The sequence below is a fragment of the Lepidochelys kempii genome, chromosome 8, assembly GCF_965140285.1.
Source record: "Lepidochelys kempii isolate rLepKem1 chromosome 8, rLepKem1.hap1, whole genome shotgun sequence".
In the NCBI taxonomy this organism is placed as follows: domain Eukaryota; kingdom Metazoa; phylum Chordata; order Testudines; family Cheloniidae; genus Lepidochelys; species Lepidochelys kempii.
Window position 1 is genome coordinate 74376098 of NC_136387.1, and position 12593 is coordinate 74388690.

Below are 12593 nucleotides of genomic sequence, written 5' to 3' on the forward strand. Positions count from 1 at the left end.
CTGACGGGGCGGTGGAGGGGCGCGCTCGCCGGGCGATGTTGAGAGCGCTTCCGGGGCGTGGCTGCCGCGACGCGATTGGGCCGCGGGCACGGGCTGCTCCGCCCCGGGGCCGGCTGCTCTCGGCCGCAGCCGCCTCGGGGGCGCTCTGGCAGGCTGGACTCACGCCCGCCTCCGTATCCGCGAGAACGTCCTGTTCCTGTCAGCCGCGGGCTGGGCAGAGCCGGAGCGCGCCGTGCCAGGCCCAGCGCTGCCCGCGGGGATGGGGACAGCGTCCCGCCTGCTCCTCCTCCTCCTCCACAACCTGCTGCTGCTGCTGCTGCCGCCGCCCGGCGCCTTCGGATTCGTTCCCTCCCTGGACAGCGACTTCACCTTCACGCTGCCCGCCGGCCGCAAGGAGTGCTTCTTCCAGCCCATGCGGCAGGGCGCCTCGCTGGAGGTCGAGTACCAGGTGAGGGGACCCGGCTCGGGGCGAGCCACAGTGGGCGGAGCCGGCCCTGCATCCTCAGCTGCGAGCGTGGCGGAGAGCAGCTTTCCCGCCCGGCCTTCTCGGTGTGCCGCCTTCGCTGCAGCCGCCTCCTGCGGCGCCAGGCGGGAGCGGGCCCTGCAGGCTGAGCAGGGCTGGGTGCTCTCGCGGCGCGGCCTGCAGAGGCTACCTGGCTCCGTTGTCAGGAAGATTTATTAGCCAGGCATAAAGCTCGTTTCCGGACCCCGCGTCCCAGCGATTGGCAGTAACGGGGTAGGGGGAACCCAGGAGTCTTCCTGCCTGTCACTGGGGTTACTGGGTGGGCAAATAGGCCTGGGAAAGGCAGACGGGACAGTGAGGTTCAGCCTAGGGTTTTATCCCTCCAGGATTGTCCTGGAGTCTGTGGGAATTAAAGGCTATATCATGTGATGAAACCTCCAGGAATAAGTCCAACCAAAACTGGCAACCCTAGTTCAGCCATCTCAGAGGTGCGTCTGGAAACCAGCCCCCACCACAGGATGGAAACTTTTAGCCAAGGGGAAAAATCAAGGAAAATGCTAGATGGGCCTCTAATGTCCACACTGGACTGCCAGGAGCTCAGGTTCAAATGTTATGCAAACGATCCTCACACAGCAAACTTCCCGACCTAACTATGTGTGTCTTCCAGAGTTTGAAGGACTAAGCAGATAGTAGCAGGCAGGCAAAAAGTTAAGGTCCTTTTTATGCTGCTGAGGCAATTATGTGTGGAGGTCAGACTAGATGATCATTGTGGTTCCTTCCGACCTTAAAGTCTCAGTCTAAAAGTTTGTTAAAGCAAAACAATGATGGGGTCTGTTTTAGGCAGCAGATTGCGATGTATAGTCCAGCAGGGTTAAAGTTAGTAATCAGCCTCCTGCAGTTCCATGCAAATATGTAGTGTTCTCTGCTCTTGCTCAGTTTCTGTTGTTTTTCCCCTCCATCAGTCTGTATGATCAGCTTTATAGCTTGCCATACTTCTATAATAAATTAGCTGTTGACTTATAGGGTCTGTTTACACAGATTTTAACAATGTTTGCAACTAGGTTCTAACTAATACAGTTGACTCCTTACACACTGTGTCCACCCACAGCTCACTAGTAGGTAATTCCTAACTGTGTGGCTGTGCCATCTTTTAACCTTGTTGTCACACAAATGCCAAGATGCAATTAAGGCTAACACAATTCTTCTGTATAGCTAGGACTGCTTAACTTTACTTAAATTAGCAAATCCTCCTATATACAAAGGTATGTTGAAATGTGAAAAAACTCTCACAATTCTCAGACCTGCCTTCAGATTTCTGTATTTTTTTCAGATGCACTTACACAATAAATGGATAAAGGACAAGAACAGTTTCTTTCTGACTGAAATTCTCCAAAGACATGTTCACAATATAGTAAAACAATATGAAATTGATACAATGTGCTCAGATGATATCGCTATATCAAAGTTATATCACTACTTATCTTTCATTCTGGTCACCTTTTTCCTTAATTATTTTCTTCCTCCTCCCTTTCAGTAAACCTCCAATCTTGCATCTACTGAGGTTATTGAAAGTTGTGCTATTGACTTCAGTAGGAGCAGGATTGTGTCCTGAGTGAGGAAGGTCTAGTCTGCACTTAAAAGTTGTACCAGTTTAACTCTTTTGAGTAAAGGTGGTGTTTATAAATAGTTATAATGATAAAAGCCCTAGTATGGACCAGTAATACCAGTATAAAGATGGCTTATACCAGTATATTTATTTTCCTTTCCATGTGGGAATAGCTATGCCAGTATAAAGAGCCCCTTTATACTAATATAACTGCATCCATACTGGTATAGTTAAAGCAGTACAACTTTTTAGTGTTGATAAGCTCAAAGGGTTTGATCCTGTGACATACTAAATGCCTTCAATTCCTTTTAACTTTGATGAGAGATGAGAATGCTCAGCATCTTGCTGGATTGGGATCCTAAATCTGCAGTACTTCCCTGACAGGCAGAAAACCACTGGAATCTCCTTTTCTGTGGCTGTAACTAGCGTGGTGAGTGTGCATGTCTCCTGCACTACAAACTCTGATCCTGGAATTTGAAACTGTGTAGCATCTTTCTGGCAAAAACCTGGTTCTGGTTAACTTGGTTTGAACTCTAGGGTTGATGAATTCACCCTTTAAATTCTCTCTGTATCGATTCCTTTACATAAAGTGTTTCTTTTCAACAATTCAAACAGGAGTTTTTCTTTTTTCTTTTTTTTTTTTTTGGCTGACTGCACAGGTTTTAGACGGAGCAGGATTAGATGTTGACTTTTACTTGGAATCTCCAAAAGGTGAAATTCTAGTTTTTCATCAGAGAAAATCAGATGGAGTCCACACGTAAGTCTAAAATCTCCAAACTTGAACTCAGTATTATATACAGCAGTATTATAGTTGCTTCAAACAAATACAAAACTTAGAATTGAGTATTTAAAATCATGGTTTTTCTTAACAGTTGTAAAAACTGGTTGTATTGTTAATCTAAATAATTTCATGAATGTAGACTATAAGAAGCTTGTTAGCTTGTAAAATGCTTGATAAATTCACATGCTTCAATTACTTAGTTTATTGTTATATTATAGGCTTTTTTACTAAGCAGCTTGAGCACACAAATATTTCATATATAGGTACTCTTAATTTTGTATTAGTCTATTAATACGTCATAGATAGGCTCCTCCAGGAGTGAAGGATGTTTGACTTGCCATAGTGGTGGTCTGTTTATTGGCAGTCAACAGCCAAGCTCTCCCTATTGTGGAGTTCCAAAAGGTCTTTGCTGCAGGGTATTTTCTCTACTAAAGTAATCTGTTCACTCTTTCAAGTAATCATTTATTTGGCATACTGGCAGTCTGATCTCTTTCCAGGGTTTGGTTTGGTTTTTTAAACTTTGATATCAAATGTACCTTCTCAAATATTTGGGGCCAATATTCATACAATTAAAATTAATTAACTTCAGTGGAGCAGGGACCATTTGTAAAGATGAAGATTCTATCCCCTCTGCTCCTTTTGCAACCAGTGGTCAATTTAAACTTTTAAAGGGTATTTCTATTTTCCATAGCTAGAAGAAGTGGCTGCTGTCTTTTATTTTTAAAAGTGATTGTGAGCATTAATCTTTCAAAGCTTTAATTTTTAAAAAATAAAGTGAAGGAAAGCTACTACTCATCATACTAAGATTTAAGATCATCTGAGTTTGTTTTCTTAGAAAAACTTGTAATTTTCGGTTCTGCTATCTCATTCCCTAGTGTGTCCTTGCATTTCATTTATTTCTATTTATGTATAGCATATCTAATTATTTCTGTTTGCATGACTGTCATAATCACATAAGGAAGAATGTTAAAAAATGTAAGTTTAGAGCCAGCATTAAAAATACAGTGTAGTTTAAAGATGTATGTTTGCTCATATACAGGGTGGAAACAGAAGATGGAGATTACATGTTCTGCTTTGACAACACATTCAGCACCCTTTCAGAGAAGGTGATTTTCTTTGAATTGGTCCTAGATAATATGGGAGAAGGAGAACAAGAGGACTGGAAGAAGTACATTACAGGCACAGACATGTTGGATATGAAACTTGAAGATATTCTGGTAAGTATTCTGCTCTACAGCATCAGATGGTTGAGGTTTAAGAGAATCTGAAAAACTCATATCATCATTCTGCCATGGGAATATGCCTTAGTCTTGTTCTATGTGAGGGCCTGAGCAGCTGGGAAAGAGAGTGATCAGCTGCGTTCCTCATAGGACATTATGTTCACTCTGTCCCGTATTGAGGGGGGCCTGTGGTTAAAGAGCAACATTGGGAATTAAAAGATCTGGATTCTAGTTCCAGCTCTGCCATGGATTTCCTGTGTGGCCCACCACAAGTGATTTAACCTCACTGGGTATGTCTACACTGCAGTTAGACCCCCATGGCTGGCCCATGCTAGCTGACTCGGGGTAAGGTGCTGTTTAATTGTAGTGCAGGTTTGGACTCAGGCTGGAGTCGTCTGGCCTCTCAGAGCCTGCGAGGTGGAAGGGTCCCAGGACTTGGATTGCAGGCCGAGCCCAAATGTCTACACCACAATTAACAGCCCCTTAAGCCCGAGTCAGCTAGCACAATTAGCCTGAGCCCTGCAGGCCCAACTCAGCAGGCATGGGCCAGCTGCGGGTGTCTAATTGCAGCTAGACATACCCTAAGTGTCTGTGAGTAATAACTATCATAGGGGAGCTTTGAGTCTTTGCTCAGTGTGATTTAATAAGTTCCTTGGATGAAAGGCACTAAAAAGTACAAAATATTACTATGGTTATTAAAACAGAATCCCAGTGTGCGTGTATAGTGGCAGGTTTTTTCATTGTTTTGTGTCTGTGCTTATGGTGACTTAAGGTTTATTTTCGACCTGGAGCAATTAACTTGATCGTGTACATATAGCATTTGGGATCAAGCTCAAGCTCATTTTGAGTGAGCAAGTGACTTGAAGGCACAAAGAAAGTCATAAATCTGACCTATTTGGTAACTATATATACACAAATGTAAAGTGGCTACCTCTTCATCTTCATAAGATAAGCAAACATATTTCCTAGAGGAACAGCAATAGTGCTGCTGCTGTACATCTCAGTGATGGCTGCATTTCAATGATGGGCAAAACGATTACTACCTACCACTTACTGCATAACATAGTATGAGGCTTAATTAGCTGACATTTGTAAAGTGGTTGGATGATAACTTCTGTATAAATATATATCATCATCATTCTTAGGCAGAAGAGAGAGAGGGGAAGAGAAGTGATCAAACTCACATGCATATAAGCTAGCCCCCATTCCCAAAAGTTGCCCTGAAATGTTGACAAATTTCTCTGCTTATATATGCCTATATACACGGTACTCTTTTGCTTTTCTTCCATGTGGTGTTTTGGTTAATCACAAAGTATATACAGTCCTCGATCTGCCAGAGGATAAATCAGTTTTGCATATTGTTTCATCTAAAGAATCTTCTGTAGCCCTGAGGATTCTTCTACTTGTACGCGTCCACTACCCTGCTACGTAAGGTCCAACAACACAATTTTCTTCCTTCCAAATGAGAGATTGGATGGGAAATATTTCAGTGTGTGTTTATGCCTCACCTTGCACAGTTGGAAGGGACTGTGTATGCAGTAGTCTGAGTCCTTTCACTGGCCACCTGCCTCCCTTCTCCACATTGGAAAAGGGACAAACGAACAATGCCTCCAATAGCTAAAAGGTGGTAATACTTCTCTCAAAGGGATGCTCTGCTCAGTCTCTGTGGTAGAGTCAGAAGCACTTGTTGGATATATCCTTTGATGTGTCTCATAATTATGCTGTTGGATAACTCTTGTTCTCATCTTGGCTTAGTGCCCTAGTCACTATATAGTAAATGGGAATAAATAGCAATTAACAAAGATGGGGAAAGAGGAAATAAGTAAAGCTTTAATATAACTAATACTTCTAAACAGTGGCTGAGCTGTTTATCTGAGTAATACAACTGAGGACTCAACCTTGGAGGGATGCAGATGAGAGTTGAGGGAGAGCAGTGTTAATCCACCAGTCAAGCTAATGAGCATGGTATTTTGTTGATGATGAAATACAATGAAGTCAACTGCAGGGAGTGGCTTCCGTAGTTTGTTGAATTGGCAAAGACATTATGCTATGCACACACTATGTCCCAAGGCATTGAGAAAATACCTGGGAGGGATATTATTTTCATGGAGCCCTTGGAAATGTTTCTGTGTCAGTGGCTGGCCCTCATGGCTGCCCAACTATCCTTCTGCCCCCTCCCTCAGCGGGGCGTGCAACTCATAAGCACACTGGAGCCAGCCTGCTCCTAGTTCGAAATCAGAATAACTGAAAATCCTAACGACAGGCACTCCATACACCATTTGCTTTAAGTGGTATCACTGAAACCATATACTGGCTTTACCCTGTCTCCACTGCCTGCATCCCAGTCATAGCCTTTTCCACCTCCCTCGCAACAGCATTCAGTTCACTGTGGGTGTAGAAGCTTGCTCTCATTGCTGTGACAGTTTTTTCAAACTGTTGTATAGGTTCCTCTGCACAAACTTTGAAGCAAATACTGAGTCCTGGACAATAAGGCTATGCCTGTGCTCGTTTCAGTAGCGCTTAGCAGGCTACAATACTGAGCCCTGAATTTACTGAGAAAATAGAGTCCTTCCAAAAAAGCAGAATCAGCATGCACTAAAAATTTATTTACATACCATCTGCTGTCCCACAGACTACTCATCCATGTAGAAAATGATCTAGTTTGTGTATCAGGTCCTATTTCCTATAATAAATGAAAACCAGGTCTTTCTTTCCTAACACAAACCAGAACTTAATAGAATGTTTAAGATGCCAAATCCTTTCCGTATTTATTTTAAATACATTTTAAAATATTGAAAATTAGATTATCCTTCACTTCCCAACAGAAGATAAAGATTATAATTAGAAATATTAACTCTTAATTTCTAAAGGAGTATAAAGATGCAGAGGTGGGATGTTAATGCCACAACTTTTACAAGCAAGAATCTGAGTTAATGTTCAGACAAAGTCTGCCAGTCCTCCTTTTTAAACAGGGGGCCATACAAATACATAGGAGAAACAGTCAACAGTATAAGCAGTAGGAGAACACACTCAAGAAATAAAGTTACCTATTACCTGAACACAGTTTGACTGCTGTGTCAATAGGTGCTCTATAAATAAATAAAAACAACATACTGTATGCTAATGCTAGCTCATTTTGTGTTAAAGGGTATCTTGGTCAGATAATCCAGCTGAGAACAGTTAGCTTTGTTTTGCAGTCCAGTAGTGCAGAATGGAACTGTTCATGAGCCACCTGATACAGATAATGGACCACTCAGATATCTTAAAGATACAGATTTGCAATGATGTTGGTTTGAAGCTGTACATTGTGAAATAGCTTGACTAATTTTGATTATTAAATCTAAATATAGCAGTTTTGGTTTATGTCCATCTAGTTCTACATAAAGTATAGTGCTGGTTTAATCTAAACATTTAATTTAATCTAATTTAATCTAAACATTCAGAGGACAACAGTATGGTGTCTTTCCTCTAATAATGTAGTTGCCATATCAGATGCTTGCTTGACACAGTATATTATAGGACATGGTCACATGGTGCTGGTTGTGAGCACCTCATCTTTGGTCTTCATGTCCCACATGGGTCTGACATAGCCCAAATTTGTTTACTTTTAGGGCATTCTGCTCTAAGTGTCTCTCTTTCTTCAGCGGGTGGGGTCTTCTTTTGTGAAATAGTTGTGGATTATTTTTAATGGATTTGTTAAAATGTCCAGAGCCTGGGATAAATATTACGTATTTAAATTCAAACACATGAAAATATACACAATAAGGCTAAAAAATATTAATGAAAAGTTCATAATGTGTAACATTCATCAGTGAAGTAACTGTTACCTAACCACGAAATGAAAAAATGGTAGTGACACATGCACAAATAAAAACCAGCAATGTGAATGATAGTGTGAGAAGTGTGATATGTATTTATATTAGCAGAAAATGTACTTCTGTTTCCTTCCAAATGATTTTACATTCTAAAAAAACACTATTCTGTTTCTTACCAGGAATCCATCAACAATGTCAAAGCCAGGTTAAGCAAAAGCCTCCAGATTCAGACGCTGCTCAGAGCATTTGAAGCTCGTGATCGAAATATACAAGAAAGCAACTTTGACAGAGTGAATTTTTGGTCCTTGGTCAACTTGGGAGTAATGGTGGTGGTTTCAGCTGTTCAGGTTTACATGCTGAAAAGTCTTTTTGAAGATAAGAGGAAAAGCAGAACTTAACAGCAAGTGTGATCATAGCAATAACCAGAGAGGAGGGGAAAATGCAATAAACTGCTACAGCAAAAGGGACTGGTGTTACCTTGCTGCTTGTTTTGAATAGACATTATAATCAGGTTCTTGATTCACATATGACTAACATGAACAGAATACCTTTGCCCGCATCCTTCCATCTCTGCAAGCGTTACTAACAGTCTTACTGGTGCATCTGTTTTGTTGGTTTGTTGCATTTGTAATGATTCTTACTAGATTATGCATAATACACAGAATGGTGGATCAAATGCAAACCAATGTTAATACCTGCCAGACAGTCATCTTTTCATAGTCACTTGAAAACCTTTTTATGTCCGCCTAAATAATAATTTGTTTTTTTACAAGTTTTTAAATAAGCATTGAGTAAAGTTACAGATGTGCCAAAGGATTGAGGCCCACCTATGTAGGCTATAGCTATTGTAAGTTCTCCGTAAATGTACAAAATTTCCTTGAGTCTTTATTGTATAGCATAATACAGAAACACTGGGTTAACATTTGTGAAGTGGTTAAAATGAGAAGTTATTTTTTCACTTTTATATATATATATAGTTATATATCTCTCTATATATATCAGCACTTTAAAGAGACAGTTAATGTGAAATTTAGTCAATTTATAAACTAATTAAAAGTAGCATCAGACACTATACCTATCCAAGTCCTTCTGCCAGTTGTTGTGATTGTACAGTCCCATTTTCCTGTTTAGTTGGTTGTTGCTGTGTGAAAGGTCCACTGGAACAGTGATAGTGACCATACAAAGTACAGTCAGATGCACAAAATAAAATGGCATTATTTAATCTTTAGTTATTGTAATCTTAGATATTATAACAGTAGATACATTCAGACAGAAGTGAGTTTTTTCAGATGACTGTGTTCCTTTCATAGTTTTTAGGTAAAATTGTCTGGAAACATTAACTTGACATTAAATGTTTATATACTTCCAAAATCCTTTCTATATTACTAATTTTGCTAAGATGTTTTGCTCCTTGAGGTCAAGCAGGTTTATGCCACAATTTGTAGCAGTTCACAAACTTCAGAGCTAAAGTTGTTTAGCTAAACCCGCCCCACAAAAAAAACCCAACAAATCTGTAGTCACATAACTATTTTCATTCTACTCCCCTGAGTAGTCCTATGAAATTAATGGGACTACTTGCATAAATAAAACAGAATTTGGCCCTAAATTTTGAGATTTATTTGGAGCATGAATTGATTAAGCAAGGTAATGCTCAATCATAGAAGCAGTTTGCTATCTTTCTCAATAAAAAGGCAAGTGGCTTGCATCAAACCTACCATTTCTTTCTGCTGAGGGAGTGGAAAAATACGTCTCATCTGTGCATTTGTCTTCTTTTGTCATAACCATAGTATTTTGAGTGCAGTTTAAGTATTTTGTAATCAGCCTAGATTCAAGCCAAGTGCCAACCCAGTGGAAGTGCCCATAGAAAATTGTGTCAGCTCTGAAAGTCCATGTTAAAACTGCTAGGGCTGTACCACTGTTCACATCAGCTGTCTTTAAAAAGATTTAAAACATTTGGTCTAGCCTAGGTATGCAAGTGTACTGCCTGTCTTTGAACTTGGTGTTAAGAATTGAAACACTACAACTAGACTGTCTCCTTTGTGATCACATCTGCCTGAAGGTCATTATGCTGGAGGGCCCAGCATTATCTCCTATAAGAGGATGGGAAAACATTTTTCAGTGCATGGACTTATTAAAATGCAGTCATTGTGGCAGAGGTGTATTGGCCACTTTTCTCTAGCAGGGGCTATCATATATAGAGATTACACTTTAGTTTCAATTTCAGATGTATGAATGAAGACTAGCAATAACCCTTTTAAATTACTGCTTTTAAGAAAAAAATACTTTAAAAGGTGCTACTGACTATATGACTTCAGGGGCAGCTGGATCTGCCCTCTGTTAGTCTGGGAACATAATATAGTAAATTCTCATTCGATGGGCAAGTTAGTGATAGAAAGGTCTAAGGGAGGTGTCATTTGATCTGTACAAATTTGCAGAATCATAATTTCAAGGTGTTACCCTCTGTGGTGTGGGAAGAGGGATTCATTGTTCGTCCCCTCCCAGCTCCTCCAATTGGTGGACATTTTGATCATAGTGTCATTGGAAATGGGTCAGGTTTGGAATCACACTTCACAGAAGTTGTGTGAAATACTATGCGCTCCCAAATCAATCTTGCAGCTCATCAAATGCTCACAACCCTGCAAATGTTTGGCCAGCAGCCTGCCTTGTACAGAGATGCGGGAGGGTGGCACAGACAAGGATCAATGTGACATGTCTAGCAGTGCTGCTCTAGACTGAGACAACACTGAGGATGACTTTGATGAATAAATGTTTTCAGTTATAAGTGTCAAGGCTAGATTCTTTATGATTGCCAAAGATCAATCTCTTTACTTAAGCCATGCATCCCTGTGTTAAATCATAATTAAAAAAATATTTTCTCAAATATATACATAATTGTTCTAGGTTTGGTATGTTGATGCCATTGTGTTTGTGAGAGAAAGGGCTTCCAAATGATACCCAACCCGTAATCCATTTCAAATGACTTTTGTATTATCAAAATTCCACCAAGTGGGGGGGGGGGGAGGGGGAGCACTGAGTCCCTCCTGCCATGTTGCAGAGGGTGACACCATTGAACTTATGAGCCTGGAGATTTTTACAAATTGAATTACACCATCCTTACCTTCCTTTCATTAACTTGTCCACAGAATTACACATGCTCCCACAGTGTATTGGATACATCTGTAGTTCTCACCCTTTCCAGACTACTATATCCCTGAAGCCCAAGCCCTGCCACCCAGAATTGAAACATGTAACTTAGCTGTGTGAGGCCCTGGGCAATTGCCCTGCTTGCCACCCCTTAACACTAGCCCTGACCTTGCAACTTCCCTAAACCTATGCCATGTCCCCAGGTTGAGAAACTGATGTAGATGAGTTAATGTACCCTGGAAGACCTCTGTGTACTCCTCAGGGGTATGCGTATCCCTGGTTGGGAACCATGGGATACATCATTCTTTTGGGTAGGACTCCCTTCAGAGCATTCTTTTGGGTAGGACTCTCTTCTCCCTTAATTGATGAGTGGGGCAGTGGTAAGCACCATGAGGTATTCCATTTCTCCAGGGACTTAATGCCCTATACCTAAAGTATTTGCAGAACAGGGAACAAGTAGTAAAAAGATCTCCTCTAGGCCTGGTCCAGAGCTCATCGAAGGCTTTCAGTGGAATGGCTCCCACTGACTTCAGTAGGCTTTGGCTCAGGCTCTTTTGAGTACAGGCAGACCCATGTTCCTAGGGCTCTGTCCTTTTAATAGAAGATAGAAGTGATGCGGCCTTAAATGTAGCACCACAAATGTGATGCTGCACCACAGCTGTGAAATGCTGCATTCTTTCCATGAAGCTGTGACTAAGAAGTCTACCTCTGACGTTAGGCTACTGTATTCTAGCTCTTAACTCGGTTATTAGAACAACCCTTCCTATTGTAACTTCTTCTCCATAACAAAATCCCCATCTCATAACAAAAAGTTTTAAACAGAGGATATACTATAGATGCAGCTGTATGAGACTTTGTCAACTGAAAAATATTTATCAGTGGCCATGGGTGAAGGATATGGGGTTCAAACTTAGACACAATAAATGACGTTTTAAATGGGATGTTGGAGTAAATTGTTCTTGTGTTTTGTATAAAAGGTACAAATCAAATATTAACTGAAATAAGGAAAACAAATCTAGTGTGTAAGATGAACTGTTTTTATTCTGTGCTAAGTAATGGTTAAAGTCTGAGGATGTTGAATAAAATTATATGCCAGAAGTTTAGATTTTACAATAAATAAGTCTAAATTTGTGTTTGTGCACACTAATTATAACAGTTGTAGGAAGAGCACTGCATCTTTGCACACTCTACCCTCCGGGCTTGATCCTTTAAAGGGCTAAGCACTCTCAGTTCATACTGACTTCAACAGGATTTGAGGGTGCACAACAGGTCCATGACTGCTCAGTATCTTGCAGGATTGAGCCTTAAAAAGAACAAGCATTGTAATACAGACTGATTGCGTAGCACACAGCAAAGCTTCATGACTTCCACAAGGTCAAAGCAAGTCCACAAAGCAAGTCATTCAAAGATTGAATTTCCAGAACTACTTGTTCTTTTAAGAGATCGGGTTTCACTTGATAACCCTAGATGGTAACACCTGTAAATTCAATTTAATGGTAAAAGGATTAGGAATGAAACCTGTGCAAAAGATGATTATAATTTATTTTCAAGTAAGATCAATTGA

General features: G+C 40.7%; 1 protein-coding gene across 1 annotated transcript; it reads left to right on the plus strand.

The window, feature by feature from the left end:
* The first annotated feature begins 96 nt into the window (after nt 1–96).
* TMED5 (transmembrane p24 trafficking protein 5) lies at nt 97–12593 on the plus strand. The gene is made up of 4 exons (XM_073357038.2): nt 97–448; nt 2729–2826; nt 3890–4067; nt 8065–12593. The coding sequence occupies exons 1-4, from the start codon at nt 260–262 to the stop codon at nt 8281–8283; spliced, it is 684 nt and encodes a 227-aa protein (XP_073213139.2). The 5' UTR covers nt 97–259; the 3' UTR covers nt 8284–12593.

What these genes read in the sequence shown, in the direction of transcription:
- TMED5 (XM_073357038.2), top strand. Translation starts at nt 260, where the DNA reads ATGGGGACAGCGTCCCGCCTGCTCCTCCTCCTCCTCCACAACCTGCTG. An exon ending in AAATCAGATGGAGTCCACAC is followed by an intron (nt 2,827 to 3,889) that starts GTAAGTCTAAAA and finishes GCTCATATACAG; the next exon opens with GGTGGAAACAGAAGATGGAG. An exon ending in TGAAACTTGAAGATATTCTG is followed by an intron (nt 4,068 to 8,064) that starts GTAAGTATTCTG and finishes GTTTCTTACCAG; the next exon opens with GAATCCATCAACAATGTCAA.